Source organism: Astatotilapia calliptera, chromosome 16 (genome assembly GCF_964374335.1).
Source record: "Astatotilapia calliptera chromosome 16, fAstCal68.1, whole genome shotgun sequence".
Taxonomy (NCBI): Eukaryota; Metazoa; Chordata; class Actinopteri; order Cichliformes; family Cichlidae; genus Astatotilapia; species Astatotilapia calliptera.
This window is the reverse complement of record NC_137437.1, coordinates 29,695,467-29,715,735: the sequence shown is the minus strand read 5'-3', so window position 1 is coordinate 29,715,735 and position 20,269 is coordinate 29,695,467. Positions and strand designations below refer to the sequence as shown.

Here is a 20,269-nt window from a genome sequence, read left to right as displayed (position 1 = left end):
TCGGCCTGTTGTGCCACCCATCTACCCCAACCTCCTCCATAATACAAAACTGTGATAATAACTACCACCGCTAAAGGGATTTGTCCCTTTTTTTTAATTACTAGGTTTGGGCCATTATTTACCCTTTTACATGTAGTGCGACAGAAAACCTAATACATGTAAGAAATATCTTTTAGTTTCTGAAACCAGGCTTCTTTAGCATGTGGCTAAAAAGCAGACAAACCTAAGCCCTAAATTGTGACTTGGTGGAAGCATTCCAAGCATACATATATGTAATGTAACTTTGCAAAAATAATTAAAAACAAATCTAAACCTGCCAATGGATCTATCAACTTTTATTTAAGTTATTAAAAAATATGAAAGAAAAACCTTCACACTGAAGGGAGTACAGTTTTCATACACACTATTAATTGGCCAGGTTTTCACACACCGATGTCAAAGTGCAACACTAATCAACACCTTTTCTCTCAGGCAAATGAACAAGGGTAACAGAACAAAAACACCCCGGTTCCAAAGTAAAGGTTTTTTAAAGGACTTCCCTCCACAAGAGCAGCTGTCCTCCGTGTTGAAACATTTCTTTGTCTAAAGCCTCCTCAACCAGGTGCAGCTATAACAATCACTGGGACAAAAACACTGTTCATCTTATATTCTGTTTAAAGTACAACCTTTCAGCAGATGGTGGGTACAGTTGGACAGATCAAATCTGTTGTTTTCAAGCCGAGAGCAGAGCGAAGCAAGACATTCTCCCACACAGACCCCCAAGAGGAAAAGGATCACGTCAGATAGTGCCGCAGGTTATCAGCTCTACCTTGACCAGCAGCCTGCACTTTAAGTCCTGACTGTGGGAGGTCAGGAGTTTCCTGAAAACATCGCTAATCACCACCGAAAATAAATAACGTTGTTGCAGGTTCAGTCGTTATATGTGGATGAATGCAACCTGACCTGCAAACATAAATATTAGTTCTTGAACAAAGTTTTTCAGGCAGAATATTTTCCCCCTGTTCATCTACCGAAGCTTGTTTTTATTTGAGGCAACAGTGTTACTGCTTACATCATCCTCCACTGATCCCCCTGCTGTCGATTAAACACTCAGCTACAAAAGAATTTCACATGCTATACCAAAATCAATGTTTTTACCGTCTCTGTTGAAGTAGTTTCGTTCCCAGGAGTGATCGCAAGGCTTAGTGAGAAATCAGTTACAAAATAAATTACTTAGATGTCCTTAATCTTCAGCAAGCAATCTGCGGAGCTCAGATCTTACACATCAAAAGAGCTGAGCTTACCAGTAAAGATGGGCATTTCAGACATAAATGCTGTTTGAGATTTACAGGGAACTATTTGAATATTTTTTACTCCTGAAATCTCTAAAATGACAGTCATACCTGTAGTATTGTGGGGTTTGTGGAGTTTGCACTAGACAATAGACATCTTTTTTTGTTTGGTTGGTTTCCAGAACCTTCATGGCCTGCATCATTCTCCAGATGGTGCATCTAATCTCACCACACCGCAGCATGTGGTAGATTCTAACATCTTCTGTTTTTCTGGATTGCAAATGGTAAAAAAGGTTTTAAAAAATAAAATAAACATACATTCAAGGAGAAGCTGCAAAAATTGTTTGTGGGTTTTGTTTTGTTTTTTTAAGTCGGTCAGTATTCAGATATTTGAAAATCATGAAATCCCTACTTACCACATTTTTGTGGCCTGTTCTTAATGTCTACTTCAGAGTACCTGCTCCAGGTCCCCACATAACACATCCAAATCTTCTGATCTGTTTCAAAGAATTATAATGTCCCCAAAAGCACCACAGACACCCTACAGTAAACATTGAAAGCTGTACACTTCTCACCCTGAATCATAGCCATCTTGGCTACATGGAAGCAGGGGAAGAATGCTTTAATAATTAAAACACACACACACACACCAAATATATAAAACAAAACATTGCTGACTAGCTGACCTAACATTTTTATCAGCCTATGACATTACTTTTGGTGTTGTGTTAAACTGTCAACTTCACTATAAAAGAATTTAGTGTAACAATCTTGGCACAGTTATTATCTTCATTTCTACCCTTGTCTAAATTCTTAAACTTCTTAAATAAGCATGTAGCATACAGGTGCCAACAAAAGCAGTCCAATCCTAATGTCTACATGACGTCATCTGCTGGTTTCTAAAGCCCACACTTCAAAGCCTTGAAATGAGAGCGTCTATCATCCACATTTTAATGTTTTGAAACCGAATGCGACTTGAAAGGGGCGGCTACAGGTATTGCCCTCTGGTGGCCATTACATAGAATGCAGATTTAAAGGACTTCTGTGCTGGTTTCAGTTTTTAGACCCAGAAGTCCATGTCTTTGGCTGACATAGAGATGCAGAGACTTTGAAGCTCTGTCCCATTAAGACCTTCGTGGTCTGCATTATGAAGGCTCTTCACAGGTATTTGCACCACTTTCTGCAGACTCTGCAAACCCTAGCTCTGTACCTCGTTATGAAGAAAAGACCAAAAGCACTACAATATGAGCGTTAGACAACCCAGACATTATAGGAAAAAAAAAAGATGTTTTCATGAAATCAGACCGATTTCTAATATAGCATATACTCCTATTTGTCTATTTCTCAAGGCTATTTTGACAAAAACAAGTACAATTATGATTTGACAATTAACTCTCTTCCAGTTCGCATTTTATTATTCTTCTGGTTTCTGCATTATACTTTGGGAGATGATATCAATTTATGTTTAAAATATTCTGTCCTAAAGGGATAACTCGACATTTACAAATTTTTTTCTCAGTATCATCTTCTAAAATATAGATGAAAGGAATATTTTCTACCTGCCAGAACTAAAGTACTAAAGAAAACTACTTTTGAAATGTCACTGAATGCCTTTTAGGTCCACACTAACATTCTGAATAAAACCTTTCGAAATGTCTTTTATCACCAGGAGACAGTCCTTTCAGAGTTAGGTGGCCCTTAGCTGGTCATACCTGCAGTAACATCAGGACGACAACACATACTAATGCCAGTTCGTCTCCTGTGGTTCAGCTTTCTTTCCCACTGCATCATCTCTCTGGGAGAGTAAGTCTTTACTGTTAATAAACATTCCTGCAAAAGCGTATTCACAGCACATGCATCTACTGAGAACATTGTACTCCAGATGAAGTACAACAAAATGTGACATACCATTTGGGTAAGTGTATTGCTGGAAGTGTTTCGGGGAAACACATATCCCGCTTGTGAATGTGATGTGACCTTTACATAATGCTACTGCTTAAAAGGAATAGTTAAGCATTCTGCATTCTCAGTGAATTTTAATGTGCATTGAAATAGAACTTTAGAGTGCTTCATTAAATAAGACCATGAAATTTAATATCAAGCTTTGGGTAAACATATTTACTGCTATGCCGAAATAGTCTCAGATGTTTTACGTGATGAAAGAACAGTTGAACAAGGCGTCTTTTAACTAGATACATTCAAGAGTGTTTGACAGCTGTCGAGTGATGAAAAGAGTGGAACTTTGAAGGTAGGAAAAGATAAGTGCTGTTTTAAAAAAGATGTTAAATTAATGCATTGCATCAGCAGCCTGATGATCACAAATAACATACTTTGTTCTACCTAAGGCATGAGAGCCACAGGTTGTCATCGTTCAGTAACTCAATATCAGAAAGGTCCTTTTCTTTAGTCCTAGGCAACAGATAAACTTCTCATCACCACTAGTTTGGCACCTGCCCTCTTCTTGGTTCATGTACCCACACCACAAATGTCCCCCTCAGCTTTAAACATCAAAACCTGGCAGAGTTCAGAGGCTGAAAACCACTGGACAGACTGCTGGCAAGCTGTGAAACAGATGGTTTCCCGCCTGACTGCTGAGCTCTGCCCACAGCCAGGCCAGTAACACCTGTTACACACACATGCACACATACATGTGTCTGGGTATCTTTGCTCAGACTGGATGAATGGATGGAAGGGATAACTGGCAACTAAACTTAACTGTAAACTAAAATAACTTGATGTAATTCAGTCATCTTGCATTGCGTTTAAAAGCCTGAGAAAGTTGTCCGCATGCAATTAACTGCATTAACTTATGAGCACCTTACAGACTCCTTGTTTGTCAAAAACAATGAAATTTAAGTGTAAACTTAACTTCCAGTATGCCACATATGGATGCTTAAACAGGAACACTCAACATCAGAATTGAATCCAGTTAACTTTGCTAATAATGCTGTTATGGACCATAAGTTAACCCAAATTACAACATTTTCCCAATCCTAGTGTTTGGATCTAAACTTTATCAAGTACATTTGGTGCATAAGTAAAAGCTTTAGAAAGCAAGGGGTGGAAATGCAGCAAAATATGAACACCAGTCCCCTGTCCAACGGATTTCCAGACAGTTCTGTGTGCTTATACGAACTTTGTGAGCATCGACTATTGTCGTGGCTAACATCCCCTTCTGCTTTCATCTCAAGCATCAGCATATTTGACAGGTTTCTGAAAACCAGTTAGTCAGCCACTCTCTGGGGTTCACTTCTCTTCCTTACAACTTCTTATTAAGCAATTTAATCTAAAAGCTGGATCTTGGTTGGAGCTGACCTGCTACAACCTGTTGGGGAGGTAAGCTGGGGCTTTTAGAAAGGTAAAAACTGCACCACTGTAAACAGGAGAGTTCGTTGGAGAAGAGAAAGTGAGAACACTATTTTTTTAAATTAACAGCTGTCTGTTATGTTGAAAAGAGTGCTGATGAGCAGGGAGACTGAAAAGAAAACACTAAGCTAAAAGTCCCTAAAAGGGTCCATAGCTGTCATTTCTTTGAAAATATCTTTAAAATAAACTTCTCTGCTTCTAAAAATCCCTCCAAGCAAAAACCAGCAATCCAACAGTGTCTACAGGTGATGGAAATAATGACTTGGTTTTGGTTTGGTAGCTATAGTTAGCATCTGAGCTACAACTAATATCACCACCTCTGTCTACACCTACCATAAAACCCACACCTGTTTTTGTTTTTCACAGACTCACTATATGTGCAACATCAGACAGCCACCTTCATTCAAGAAGAGGTTGTGATAGCTGCAAATCAGCCCAGACACACTTTGGTGTTGGTGTCCTGCTGCTGATTAGAATAAAAACATTTGGATTTTGTTCTCGCCCATCAGGGGGCTCACTGCTTTTGCAAAGGAAATGGGCGATATGGCTGACATACTAATGTGCTCACAGCAGTGTGGTTGGTTATTTCTGGGCTCATCCTCAAGTATAATTTCATCAAAACATTAAAACAACAAACAGCTTTTTTTATTTTATTTTTTTTATTTTTACACACACGCACACACACTCACTCTTCAGCCCCCTGGAGAAAAAGCTGCTGTTTGACTCTATATTATTATGTATCCAGGAACAGCATTAAAAATAGTGTGTAAAGAAATTATTTATTTAAACTGAAAACACTCTTTTCTTTTATGTGTTATTTAAAAATTAGAAACATGGGGTCAAACAGTTATAGCATAATCCTCAGATCAACACAAGGGTGGAATTGTCCTAATTATACAGCAGGGATGCTGGAGTAGCAGCGTTTGTGGTGCCAGTGGTGTTGCACAAATCTCTAACACATCAAATCTCACTGTTAACAAGAAAAAGCCGGAACCGCGGCTGCTCCCTCCTCTCTGCACGAGGTCTCACCAGGCCGTGACCTCACTTCAAAAAGTTCTCCTCTGATTCACTCTGCCAGCTGTTCCCCTAATTATTATCTCCCAACTCCAAAAACACAACAGCTCTGTAAAGTCCAACGTCAACACTGCTGAGCAAATCCAACCAGAAGCCGACAAGAAGCCTTTCATCATCTGCTGACAAAATCCACTTTCTCCTGTTCACCTTTTACCTCGACAAAGAAAAGATTTGTTCTTTTTCCTCCGTGCTGCAAAGATGAAGTGAAATTTTAAGAAGTATCACCTGAAAATCTGATGTTTGTTGTTTTTCAAAGATGTATTTCAACTCAAGGTATCTGTAGATGCATTCTGACTGACAAACAGCTTAAGATGGAAGAGTGTAATTACGCGACACCACTACAGGTCATTGTGTTGAGGTGGTGACCCATAGGCAGGTTCACCAATCCTACTGTAAAAAGTACTTCAACATAAGAATAAATAAATACACATATAAATTAAATATGTATGTTTAACTGGACAAAAATTTAATTTAAGATATCCTTTCCTGGAACTTTAAAATGTGGTTTCTGTGCCTGGAGCTACCAAAACTGCATTAAAACCGTTTTAGGAGACAGCATGCTGTTCATTGACGGAGTTACTGCAGAGAAACCAATGATTTTGACTCAAGAGGGAAGGCGCATTTTTTTCTCTCTTTTTTTAACATTTCCAACTGGAAACATTTGATTTCTATAGCGCCAAATGACAACAACGGTTGCCTCAAGGTACTTTATATTGTAAGTTAAAGACCCTACTATAATACAAAGAAAACAGAAAACCCTAACAATCATATGACCCCATGTGAGGAAACATCTTGGCAACAGTGGGAAGGAAAAACTCCCTTATAACAGGAAGTAATCTCCAGCAGTAAACCACCTTGAGATTTAAAAGTTTTTAAAAAACAGTCTAATTAAATATCAATGATATTGAAAGTTAATGTACATAATTTTACATCTGTTAGATGTTCAAATTAATTTTTTTGTCTAATAGTTTTTTATTTGTAAATAAATTCACAAAGTCATTACTAGACAACAGACAACAGCACTCTGACTTTTTGTCAGCCTGGCATCAGTGCTGAAGAGAAACCTAGGGTTGTTCTTATTTCCAATCAAGTGATACCAGGTCTAAAAATTCACCTGAAACTCAACACATTTAATACAGCAACGATCAAGATGGAGGTGCAGTGGTTAGCATTATTGCCTCACAGCAAGAAGGTCCTTGAGATCTTTGCGTGATCTCCCTGAATCTGCTGAGGTTTTCTCTGGGTTCCATGGCTTCCTCCCACAGTCCAAACACATGCAGTTAATGGGGTTAGGTGAACTGGTGATTCTGAAGTTCCTAAAGGTGTGAATATGGGTGGAAATGGTTGTTTGTCTCTGTTTTAGCCTGTGACAGACTGATATGTGTGTATAACTGGCCTATGGTAGCAGTGATAGGCTTCAGTCCCCCTACAACCTTGAATTGGATAAAATTGTTTGCATTTAATGATAGAGTTAATTCTGGCAGGTCACAAAGAATAGATTAATCCAGTGTATCTCAGTGCTTGCTTTCTTACCACACATCCATTTGGTTTTTCTATTTAAGATGTCTTGTACTTCCCACCATTCCTCTACATCTGCTACTCAGCAACCTTCACATCACACCTTCACATCTCCTCCTTTTTGTACTTTTTCTGTCTTAATCATTTTCATATTTGAGGTCTTGCTGCTGCTGTCTCTGCCTCCACATATGCACATAGAAGGATGAGAAGGTCTCACACAACAATAACTATAAGAATCCTGACCGCTTTAAAGCAAAAAGAACACTCCGGAGGCAGCCACAAAATAGGGATGGGGATGAACTCTGCATTTCAGGTAATTTAGGCATCAGACTTTGACTAGAGAAAAGAACATTTGGAGAAAAAAAGAATGGTGAATTGAAAGAGGGATTTTTTCACTTTTCATATTGAGCCTAAAGCTAAAGGTGCCCTGAAATTCCTGGTAAGTTTAGTGTCTGAGTTCATCAGTTTATTATATTTACATTTAATTATTATATATAATATATAATTATATTTTTGCTCCAACATCATAGACTGCAAGCTACGATGAATTCCTTTGTAATTCATGGATTCAGCATTTATCTGTTTTTACAAGTCACACTCACTTCAGCCTACACAGATTTTATGGTCTTCTCACATCTGTGTGTACTTATGTACGTCTTGTTCAAACTGAAAGATCTGGATCTATCTGAAATGGTTCTTCTTCTTTTTTTTCTTGTGTGCTCCTCTTGACATATATTGATTTTTCACTGGGATTTTTTTGAAAGAAATTCACACTTATGACACAATTTCTCAGTTTTGAAAGGTGCAATGCATATTTTGAAAATGCTTTTTGAAAGTTTCATAAATCCCCTCTCAAAATTTGATTTGGTTCACTGCACTGATGCAACAACACTGTACAGGTCTTCAGGGGTTTTCAACCCAACCTGACACCTGAATCAGACTGGATCTCAGGTCAGCTCCCTGTTTTTAAATGTAGAAAATGTTCAAGAAATGGTTTTCGTTTTGCTGCCACAGATCTGCCAGGCACCAGTTTACCTGTGTGGATCCAAATAGACCATATAATCTTCTTTCATGTATAATGAGGACTTCATTTATAATTTATCAATGTTAAAAGATGATTATTCCATCTGGTGTTGAAGGTCTGGCAGTTTCGTCTTTGAAATATATAAATGAATTGTTTTAGTTTCCATGATTTCATATTAGCTCATTATGTAAGCATCTGTTCTGGTCTACTGCATGAAGGATTAAGTCCAATTATCCTTGAATATCGGGTCTGGCTGTGCTTTGGTCTCACTCAGATCAGGTTTCTCTTTTTTTGAAAATTAATGTATTCATATCAGGTTTCAGTAGGTTTTCCATGTGTCCCTTCTGGATCAGGTTCAAACATTCATTCATACATAATCTTGTGTATGAAAAATTAACATGAACATAGTAAGTACTGGAAACATTGTATTCATTTCCAGCTTCAAATCAACTCTACTACAGCAGCTTAGCATGATTCATGGCTCAATATAATTCATATCTATCTTACTGTATCCTGGAACTCTGAAGGCCCTTCTCCAAAAGCCCACCTTCTTCTGATTGCTCCATCTTTTGCCAAGCAGAACATAGTTTCTTTCATCAGTAAGAGGAGGACGCAGTAACCACAAGCACTATTTTTCTCTCTTGATTTGAAATGGAAACTTCTCAGTTCCAGCCATGTGTGCTTGAGCCCAAATCTGGTTTGTATGAGAATGGACATCATAAACTGCTTATGAGGTTCTTACTGGGGAACATAATGGTGGATTTAGACTTTCAAATACAATACTTTTCAAATTTAAATATCTTCAGTTAAGAAATCCCAAAGGCAATATAGCGAGTAAAATGTTCTTGTGATCATGTTAAGTGTTAAGTGACTGTGCTGCATCTCCCTGTAATGTTGCTTATGAGTGGTTTAATAGAAAATAGCTGCAAGTGGTATGAAATAAAAAAGAAAAGAAAAACATGTGACTGATATGATGGTAGTTATAGCTTGTTTATTGGACTTACCTTTATAGATGTAACAGCCCATTCTCTTAGCATTATCCAAACCGCTACTCCAGCTTTATTCTGGCCATCTTTGCACCCTGTTTGTGCAGTTATTCTGAATCACCCATCTAAATGAATAGGGCGTCGGCCATAACTTTTATTTCAGTGGTCAGGAGAACACACGTATCACCGCTTCTTTATTGCCTCAGTTCATTTTACTGGCTTGATTAACTTGAACGATCTGACCTTAAGGTAAATTTGCTGGGAAGAGTGTGGCTTTGTGTCAACATACTTCAATGCGGCAGAACAGAAACTGCTAAAGCATTTGCTTTTATAGATGTATGCACACTTACTGATAATCAGTTAATCAAAAGCCCCTGATTAGTATCACCTGTCTGCTACTAACTTGTACTTGTACTTAGTTTTTCCCAGGAGTACATAGTGTTCTGTTAATAACCTCGTGTTTTAATATTTACGTTTCTTATGTTTAATATGAGTAGAATTGGAAAATAAATGTGTGACAGAAAAGAAAAGAAAAGCAGAACATGTTCACTATAAGAAAGTGACATTTACATGTCTGAGAATGCTGCCATTCCTGTTCTACAGCATGTTATATTTAACATAGGGATTAACTGCAAAGTTTGCTTTCAGTTGATGATAACACAAATAACACAAAGTCAGATCCATGTTTCCAAACATTTCTTCCAAAAAAACAAAAACGGGACAGCCAGATAAGACGAAAGCATGTGGTACAACCATATGGAGACAGCACAAAGGATGAAAATAATAAAGCAAACAAAAACAAACAACACCTGTGGGATATGAACACCTACAGTCTGCCTTATGGAGAGTTTTCATACAGCATCAAAAAAGAATTTACCGCCATATGGGTTCCACTTTAGACACTTTAGATCTGTAAATCTAAAGATTTTCTGCATCCTAATCACCAAACCGTTACATGACATCCCACCTGCCATTCTCCACTCCAACAAAAACGTACTTTCTTTAATATTGCAGATGATCATTACCACTAAAAAGATTTGTATAATTTTCTGTGCAGCGATGGTGTTTTCCCTCATTATGTTACTCTCACACTGCACCTCAAGATTCACTTTCATGATATATCTATGGCTTTTAATTTGACTGCACAGCGGGCTGTAAAGCCTATTTGGCCCTGAGATAATCTCTCAGACTGACTTTAATTCATCTTACAGACACATAAATACATTTACAGGAATAATGGAAGATTATTATTGGAAAAAAAAAAACTGTGAAACTTTTTGTTTTAATGAAGTCTCTAAATGGTATTTTCTCTTGCACTGCATTCTCATTTCTAGCACACATTTAAACTCAGAAGAAACTGAGAATGAGTGAACTCAATCTTTCTGATTGTGTTTTCAAAAGAGAAACATTTAATTTCTGAAACCATTAATCACCAAGAACACTGAGCTCTTTTTGGAAAATGTGACCTCCAAGAAAACCTCTCTGGCTCAGGGAAGATCTTTTACTCATTTCACTCTTTCATCCTTAAGTTTTTCAGCATGTTTTTGCTTTTTCTGCAATAACAAAACAAAACAAAACGATTTCTGTTAAGAGCTGCTCATGAGATATTCAAGTTTGAGGTCATAACACATCATTAAACACTCTATAGGTCCCATGAGTGCGAGTTTAATTATAAATGTTATTTTATCCCCCCCTTTTTTTTTTCTTTACAGGGACAAATAAAGTTTCTCAGGAGAAAACACTCTTATGCAAATGAGTGTCAGACATGTCTCAACCACAAAACAAATTAGGGACACATCTATCACATGCTGTATTCCTCAGCGAGGCTGGGGACTGAGAGGTGTACTCGGAGGGGAGAATATATTGAGATCAGCTGGCATAGCTCTGTAATTTATAGACTCACTGACTCAAGAGCCAATGCAATCATTCTTATGAGACTGATTCCAGCAATCTATCACGCGCAGAGCGAGCCGGTCCCGAGCAGTTTTTAAAGACTGTTTATGTGATATATCTTCTGAACAGGGGAACGCCTCGCAGGTTCAATAACCTGCTGGCTGAGTTGTCGAGCATCCATGGTACTGAGTTACTGAGATGAGAGCCGTCGGTGCCGTTTGCTGGCGGAGTGACTGCAAACAATGCTCCAGGCAGAAATGCAAGCTCAGAAGGAAATTCTGTGCATGCTGTTGTGTATATTTAATGTGAAATGTAACTGAAAGTGAGATGTTTTGGAATTTGATATTTTGTTTATCCAAGAAACATTTTTGTTTTTGTTTCTAGTCTCTGTGAATATTCTGAATCATTTGGTAATTGTCTAGCTTTCAAAGCACAAACACATTATGCAATACAGAGCAACCAGCAGTAATCGAGCCAGCATCACTTGAACTGTTGAATAAATGGAACATCTGCTGGGATTTGGCTTTTCACATGGAAGGCAGACACTATGAAAGATAGACAAGTTTCACATTAAACAGTTCAATGACTTCTCTGAAGTAGACCCCCCCTCCCCAACTTAAGCCAGAGTTTGATTACTGCTCAGCGTCTCAACAATGTCCTCATTACTTATCTTTAAAATCGGACTGGCTTTCACTTCAGCTGCAGCAAAAGAACTTGTCAAAGTACTTTATCTGAAATGGGGCGCTGTGTGAGCTGGATCAAAGCACGTCAGTGTTTAAACTCCCAATATATCTCCAGTGGGGAAATGAAAACTATTTTGAGAACAGACAGTATTCATGGTTGACATGACAGACTATGCTGAACGTTTTTTTCCTCCACTTGGCCGGTGTAATGTGGAGCAAGTGATTTAATATCACTGGGGTTGCGTTCCAAATAATGATTTTCACAATGAGACTCATCATTGCAATTTGCAGTCGATAAAAACTGGTAAGCCGCAATGAAATTAACTCTCTAAAGAGACAGCCCAGTCAAATATGGACCCGAAGATATGACAGTGCTGTGCAAACATCTGGAGCCACCCCTCTTTTTTTTTTATTTTACTTTCAAGGAGCCAGACTTTGATGCAATATTTAAAGTGGCCTTGTGCAATATTTTTCCAGACTTCCCAGGTCTTTCAAAGGTTTTCTTTGGACAGTGGTTGCTTTTACACATATTTTCTATCCAGTCCTTGTATCTTGTTTTTAGTTTGTTTGTTAGTAAAGCCACTTAACACTGACCTGTGAATGATTCAAGTACAAAAAGAGAACATAGTTTAAAAGACATAAATATACTGAAGGTATATAGCAACAATAGCTTGATGAAGGATGGCACAAAAGGCAGCAAACAGTCAAAGAAAAGCTTTGGATGTCCTTCAAGAAGCTTGGAGAACTATTCCTGAAGACTGCTTAAAGAAATTACAAGACAGCTGTCTAAGAGAGCTCAGGCTGTGTTAAAGAATAAAGGTGGTCATACGAAATATTGACTTTCAAGCTCCTATCAACTTTTAAACTTTGCGTTTCCACTGACGCGTATACATTTCAATAAACTGTTGCAGCAATATTTTATTTTCATGCAAAAAATAAAGAAATAAGACGTGGCTCAGTCTGTATTGCTGCACAGTACTATCTTTTTTTTTTTTTATCTGAGATTGAAATTTATTTCTGAATGTCTTTGGTCAGTGACAGATGTGCGGTTCTAAAACAGCTGAGCTTCAGAATCAGCTCATACTTGTGATGTGGCTTGGGCTTTGTTTGCAAACCTAAAGCCAAACACCACAAGCCAAAAGAAGGTGAATCAGATCCAAGTTCACTGTGCGCACCAGAAACAATCTGACATTAGCACCAGTGCTGGAAACAGACTGCAGATGACCTTGAAACTGTTCAAATCTCAATCAGGTATTGCTTAGTTTTTTATGGGAGTACTTTAGAACTTAATAATCACAGTGCATGACACAATATGTGTGACAGAAATCAGTGTGTAGGTTCAGAATATCAGACATTTACAGGTTTTTGTCTATTTTTCATAAAGAGTTTCATGCATTGTGGCTCAGAAACTCTATTCAGTCATCTTTCTCTCTAGGCTGATGTTTTCATCCAGCAGACTCTTATTTACTGTAGACACTGTTTGTGCACACAGCTTAAAGACTCGTGTCACTTTAATTTTAAGTTCCAGGCTTTTTGTCACTCAAGAAGCATAAGTGATGTGACTATAAATGGCTTGAAGGTAGTGGGTGTCAGATACAGCTGCACACTCACACTCAGATCTACTTTATCTTGTCATCATGAAACAGTATCCTAAAATTGGGATTTCAGAGAAAGAGACTCAGTCCTTTGGCACTTACTTAAAACTGTCACTCTTGCCCAAACTTTCTGTCGAGATCCCTGCTGAGTGAAGTTAGTTCAAGTCCACGGTGTAACAGCACAGCCGGAGAAATATAGCGCCTTCTTTTTTACGACCTTGTACACTGATGTATGCAGCAGGAGTGGAGCACTGACACAGCTCCCTGCCTCTCTGACAATCCCGGTTTATAACTGCAGCCTGCATGTGGGTGGACCTGACACTTCCAAAGATCGCTGATGGCACGAGCTTTAGCCAGCCATGTTAAACTTGGTGAGACCACAGGATCTAAGGCCCACGAAAAATCTGCTGCCTCATTCCTAATTGGATTTTTTTTTATCTTGGCTCGTGGCATAAGGACACAGCCATGTTACAAAGAGGGCACATTTAAGAGGATGATAAAAAGCCGTTAAGACCTCTGTGCCACTCGACGGGGGTCAGACATGGGAGAGATTAGATGGCGAGGTTTGCGCAACACAGATGAGTTCTGGAGTACTTAATCCTGTCTATGATCCCTGCTTGTTTCACTGATTATAGAGACAGGTTCATTGAGAGGTGAAAGCAAAGAGCATCAAGCTGATCTGGAGCAGATGCCTCGGGGTGTCTGACACTCCGGGCTGTTGTTCACCACTGTTATAATGTGCAGCGGTTTTAAACAATAAAGAGCGTAAATGCTGCCTCAGCTCAGAATCTCCCAAAGAAACAAAGAAAGGGAAAGTGTGAAAAGAGAAAAGCATTGCTCGGTGACGTTCAGAAAGCAGATTCTCCCGCAAACCATCAGGGCATTCGTACACAGCAGCTCTCCATGCAACAGAAGATATGGGTGAATCTTCTCATCTTCTCGTGTGAACTTTGTAGCCATTGAGTCATCCTAGTTAGAACAACTAACGTTATAACACACACTAACAGAATCTAAACAGCCCACATTTACTAGCTATGCCTGAGGACTGTATATAACAGATGTACAAAGCAAAGGTTACCATGATTTCACTCACTACTCTGCAGGCTCTACATTTTGAAGCCTCATTATTAGCCCTTGGCTTCCACCATTTTGTTTTGTTAGAGCCAAACTGCATGATAATTAGAGAATAAGATGGAGTGATGGGTTATCTACAGACTGTAGCAAGCTTAGTTAGCAAGCTGCATCCATAAAGTGTATATATACAATGTAAAGATGCATATGGCTGCCAATTATTGCTGAGTGACAGACCACAAGTGACACAACAAAACCTCTGATGGTGTGAAGCAGGTCATAATCTTTATCGAATTAAAAAAAAATCCTGTGTGTTCTTCTCATGCTCCATTTTTTTGTTTGTTTTTAATCTGGGGTGTTTGGGGATTTTTTTCTCTTCTCCCATTCCTGGTGAACTCCACTGTTTCCCCCTTCCCGGTTCCAGCCTACTTGTCAACCAATTAGCATTCAACTGATGCAAAACATCACCCACATTGAGTACCATGTAGTTTGGAGGACTGCATGTAAGCATGTTTCCAGTGGTTGAAAACCCCTGTCCGTAGACTCTCTGTAGGCAAATACTTCCAAAAATGGACACACTCATGGTAGCATAAATTAAACATTCAATCTTTCCTTTTCTTCTTTTCAGACTGTATTTCAATATGAACAAATTAAAGTGAGCTGAACGCCTGCCCACTCTGTTTACTTTGCACTGGCTGCAAACACCAGATGACTTTCTGATTACATTCATCAATCCTGATTGGTTTAAATCAGTGAGTGACTCCTAAATGACCCTCCCCATCCTAGTGACAGCTTGTAGATACTTCAAGTCAAATGGAAAAGATGGGTGGCTCCAGTCTGACTGGCTGCATGAGTGAATAAAATGCATGATATAAGTGGAGGTATGTTATGACACTCTAGTATCAAACCTCTTAATGTGAAATGTTGTATTGTCAGTTAAAACTAAGCTAAAAATGTTTAAATCCAACCCCAGAAAACAACCCCACAAGTGTTTTGTACAAGGTCTAAAAAGCCCAGAATTGTGTTTACCGTTTGCAGCAGTGTCACCACTTTCAGAAGACTAAATCGATAATATACCCTGCTTCTCCAATATACTTACTTGTAATCAAATATTCTGATTTTCTTGAGGGCCCTCTACTTTTATTTTGGTCTGCGCCACTCCAAGAAATCCTGAAAATGCCTCGTACATCCACGCCAACTAGCATTACTGTGTTGTTAGGAATTGTGTCCAGCCTCTTGTGTCCAACCCAGCATGACCTGACAGCAACAGTGCATATGCTGAGAAAAATAAACTGGTGTATGTGCTGTACTCCACTTGTGCCCAGTGTGCCAGATAGGGGTGATCTCAATTTCAGTTAGACTATGTTATGTAATTCTGAGTCATGTCAGACTGCAGTGGATGTGTGGTGATTAGACTGTGCGATTGGATATAGCAGGAAAAGTGCAAATCTAATTAATCACACAGATGAAGGCTCGGTTTAGTGAAGTCCCAGCACTCCAGGATCTGGGTGGAGACTGAATCAGCAAGCACAATAGTACAGCATCCCACTGTGATCATTAAAACACCTGTGCTTCTTTGGTTTTGGCGTGTCAAAGGTATATCAAAGTGCTACCACCTCGACCCATCTATCTGTGCCACTGTGGTGTTTGGAAAATTCACTTTTGATCCCTTTTTGTTTGCCATCTCATGCCGGTCAGTGTATTGTGCATTATTTCTTGCAAACTCGTTATTTGGATTGTAGACAATTATCCAGCAGCGTTTGTATTCACAGACCAACATATTTCTTTCACTTGCAGCTTCTTATATTTTTTTAATGTAGTTCAGCAAAGAAAACTGGCTATTGGGTGTTATGCTTTCTAGCGTGCACATGTGGAACATGAACACACACACACACACCTCCTGTTATGGTATAAGACCAAGTCCAGTGACCATGTGCCGGTCTGCAGCCCGCAGCATGAACTGGCCTTTCTAACCACGCTTCTCATATCAGATACACTGCTTCACTGGGTTCATCGCTGAGCTTTGGTAAAGTAGTGACATTTTCAGTTATATGCACCAGGTTTCCCTCATTTGACTCATAGCATGGAGAAAACTTCACAATCTTCCAAGATCTCTGCACTGAATCTGAGCGTAATAACTGACAGAAAGCATAAGCAAATCTGCAGACAAACAGGACTCAAGTGAACCAGTTTCCTTTATTGGTACTTATTGTAAATTCATGTTTTAAAATTCTTTAAAAACTAAACACCAATAACAGAAGGTAAATAGAAGACTGTTTTGACTTTATTTTAAAAAAAATATCTGTGTGTTGTGTTTAAGAGACACCAACTGAAGTTGACCTAGAGCCTGGCTGTACTTTCTCACAATAGTAGTATAGACCACTAGATGGTGTACTGAGTCATTCTAACCTTTATTTATCAAGGAAAATTAACAGTTATATTTTGACAGCATTTACCTGGGAAAAGGCAAAGCTTCTTGAGAGAATGGGAATAAAGCTAAAAGAAGAATTTTCTAGTAACTGGTGTTACATGTAACTACAGCCCAGGCCTACAGTAGTTCAACTTCTGTTGATACCTTTTCAAAACAATAAAGACTGAAGTATTTTTGTATCTGAGCGTTGATTAGCATTGATCAATTAATTTACAAAAAATTTGAATTTACAGTAAGTACCTTTAAACCATGTTTAAACTCAGGTTGCCAGTATGTGAAGAAGCAATTTGAAAAATTGCTTTTTCACCAACCAACCACATAATTAAAAGTCTTGTCGAAGATAACATTTCAAATTAAAAGAACTAGAGTACTGTATTTGAATTTTGAGCAGTCCTGAACTCAGCTGGGTGCATCCCATTATGCCCTTCCTCCAAAAGGTAGAAAAAAACGTGACAGCAGCCTCATTTTGAACACAGCACAGTGGCTTTTATGAGCATCCTGCACTGAGCTCCATCAGCAGCACAAAGCCACATGACACACGAAGAGTTGGCTTCAGCTCAACAGTCCCGGAGAAGGAAACGGCACCAGGTGCACACAGTATATGATGGCTGCCTGAGACTGGTGAAATACCTCAAGAATTCAATTAAAATAATTTTTTTTTCCACAAAATGTTTCATTCAAAAGTTGAAGTTGGGTAATTCCAAACACTCGGCCTTGTATTCCTAAATTGCTCGCCTTTGGGACAGTAGGAAGGAGGATCGATAAATTTGCCCCAAGCTAAATTTCTCTGGTGGGACTTGGAGGTTGAAAAGTGATGCAGAACCCGCGGCAAAATCGATACCGAGCTGTTGAGTCACACACAAACTCAGGCGCGTGCGCGCGCACACATGCGTGCTGCATGAGAAGCAACCCCTCACACACACCGACACACACACATTTCACACTCCTTCAACCCAGATTTAGGTGCGCTATACGAAGACAATGCGGATGCCACCGAGCGAAGACGTTTCTCGATCGTGACTGGAAAAGAAAACGCCGCTATCCCTTCTCTCGCTCTTTCTCTCTCTCTCTTTCTTTCTTTCTGTCTTGATTTCACGTTTACGAGCTGGCACTTCTTACTCCCCCCCTTCCAGAAGGTTTAAAATCAATTTGTTTGTCCCGACAACAGGTCGGGATTCGGGATGATCTCCCGGGACCGTGCACAGGTAAAGTTAAGCACCTTCAAAGGCACAAATGTTCACATTTTTTCCTCACCAACCACCTTAAAGTCCGAAGGGATATCCTCTAATTTACTGTCAGCACATACAGACAAAATAAGAACAAGAAGCACCACGTGATATGAATGAAATCTCGCCACTGCGCCAATGTGTGACTCTTCATCCAAGGCATTCAAACTGGACGTCTCTCGTTCAAACCTAGCCACTGGAGTCCTGTTATCTTTCTTTCTTTTATTTCTCAATGTCTCATAAAGGAACATTATTTAATAACTCGATGTTGCTGTAACGGGGATGCTCACGCGTATATCCCCTAACCATCTCCAAAGTGCTGTGCGTCAATGCGCATCCCCGCTCGCCAAACCCGCACTGAAGTTTGGAGCTGTCACGGAGCTCCTGCCGACAAACAGTTCAATAAATCACCAATAAGTTCACCGCGGCGAACAAGAATAATCCATACAACTCACCTTGATGGCCTTTGTAGACTGGCATTTCACTTGATGCGATACGGTGGCGGTTTGGTTCATCTTGGGACTCAGACACAAACTGTCCTCCTATCCAAGTGAGACAAAACAGCCGAGAAAAGAATCAAAGCAAGCCCTCCTGCAGGTGCAACTCTACAGCCAGGGATGCTCACTGTTTTCGCTCTTTGTTTGCCGTGCGGTGGAAGCGCGCAACCGCATTTGAAGGCACTGTATGTGCCTCGCGCAGCGCGGTATGTAGGTAGGTATGTGCACAAATGACCGGTGGTGGCTGGTGACCAGGGGCGGCTGCAGAAAAATCTGAAAGGGGTGGCGAAGGTGAAAACCTCGGATGTATCACAACATCATTATTACAGAATAATTTACTTCTGTTGGAGGTTTGCCAAACTGACTTTTTTTTTTAAATCAACAATGTGGCTAAAAACACCACAAAGCAGGCAAGTAATACCCATATACATGCACTGTGCAAATGCACTTAAAATGCCACCATGTAACTGTTTGACAGTGTGTCTGACTGGCAATATTTTATATATTATGTGTTACTCCCAAAAATTAATATTAGTCCATACAGCTCCTTCATCTTTTGGGCTATAAGGCTACTATTTTTCAGCACACATTTTCACAAAGACAGTATTCAGCATGATCTCAGTGAGCAGCTGCACAGCATCTTCTCTGGTGTCATGTAGACAGTCAATAACCATAAGACGTAGAAGGAAAAGGAGGAAGAGGTCTGATATGTTTTCTCTTTTATAGTACCTCTGAAATCATCCTACAACAAAGATACGCAAAAGTATGCAAAAAGGTTCTGAGAAGGAGCAGAATTCTTGCTGAAACACATTATCTTAACCCTGTGAAACAATGCAAAATAATTTTTTGAAACTGGGTGTTTGTTAAACTTTAAAAAAAGTAATTTTATTTTGTTTTTATCAGTTTTGTTACATCAGGGAATTTATATTAATTGTTCAATTTGTTGCTTAAAGGTAGGTTTATTGTGCAATTTGACACTGATGATGTAAAGGTCTCAAAAACTCACAAAAATCAAATATCATACACAGGATTAAATGTCTCCTGTAAACTGCAACTGAGCATCAAAAAATTCTGTTATTTTATCTTAAGCTCAGTTTCACTCTACAGCTACAGTTGATTCTTTACAAATGCACCCTGGATGCCTTTAATTTGCCATTAAGTGGGCACAGCAGGCTAAACATAGCAGCTTTATTATATTTTGCCCCAGAGTCAAATAAACCAGCCAGCATCAGAATGCAACATATGCCCATGTTTGCTATACATCAATTAATTAGCAGTAATCTGATTAAGCATAAACGTGGTCAGGTGCACCATGTAAGCATAATATCCACAAAAATTAATAAACTAAATGGAATTAGATTGTCTCAGTGTGATGTGTAAATCACTGTAGTATATGCTGTCCACACATTTTTAAATAAGTTAACTATTCATTGTACATAATTTTTTTCTTCTGTAGCTCTTATGTCATGATTGCCATATGAGTTTAGTTTAGCAATGTAGCAGCTGTTCTTTCTGTGGCCTCAAACCTTTACGCTTTGACAGTGCACGTTAAAAGCCTACACAGAGAAATAAAACATCATTTGAAAATAACATACATTATTACAACACACATACATACAACGATCCAAACGTCT

The 20,269-nt window shown here is 39.0% G+C and overlaps 1 protein-coding gene across 1 annotated transcript in view; it reads right to left on the bottom strand.

Moving 5' to 3' along the window:
- dpp10 (dipeptidyl peptidase like 10) overlaps positions 1-18,846 on the bottom strand; it is a 255,610-nt gene extending 236,764 nt beyond the window's left edge. Inside the window, exon 1 of the mRNA XM_026143890.2 lies at positions 18,594-18,846. Coding sequence (XP_025999675.1) covers positions 18,594-18,653 — 60 coding nt within the window. The 5' untranslated portion in view covers positions 18,654-18,846. The remainder of the gene's footprint in view (positions 1-18,593) is intronic.
- Positions 18,847-20,269: the final 1,423 nt, after the last annotated feature.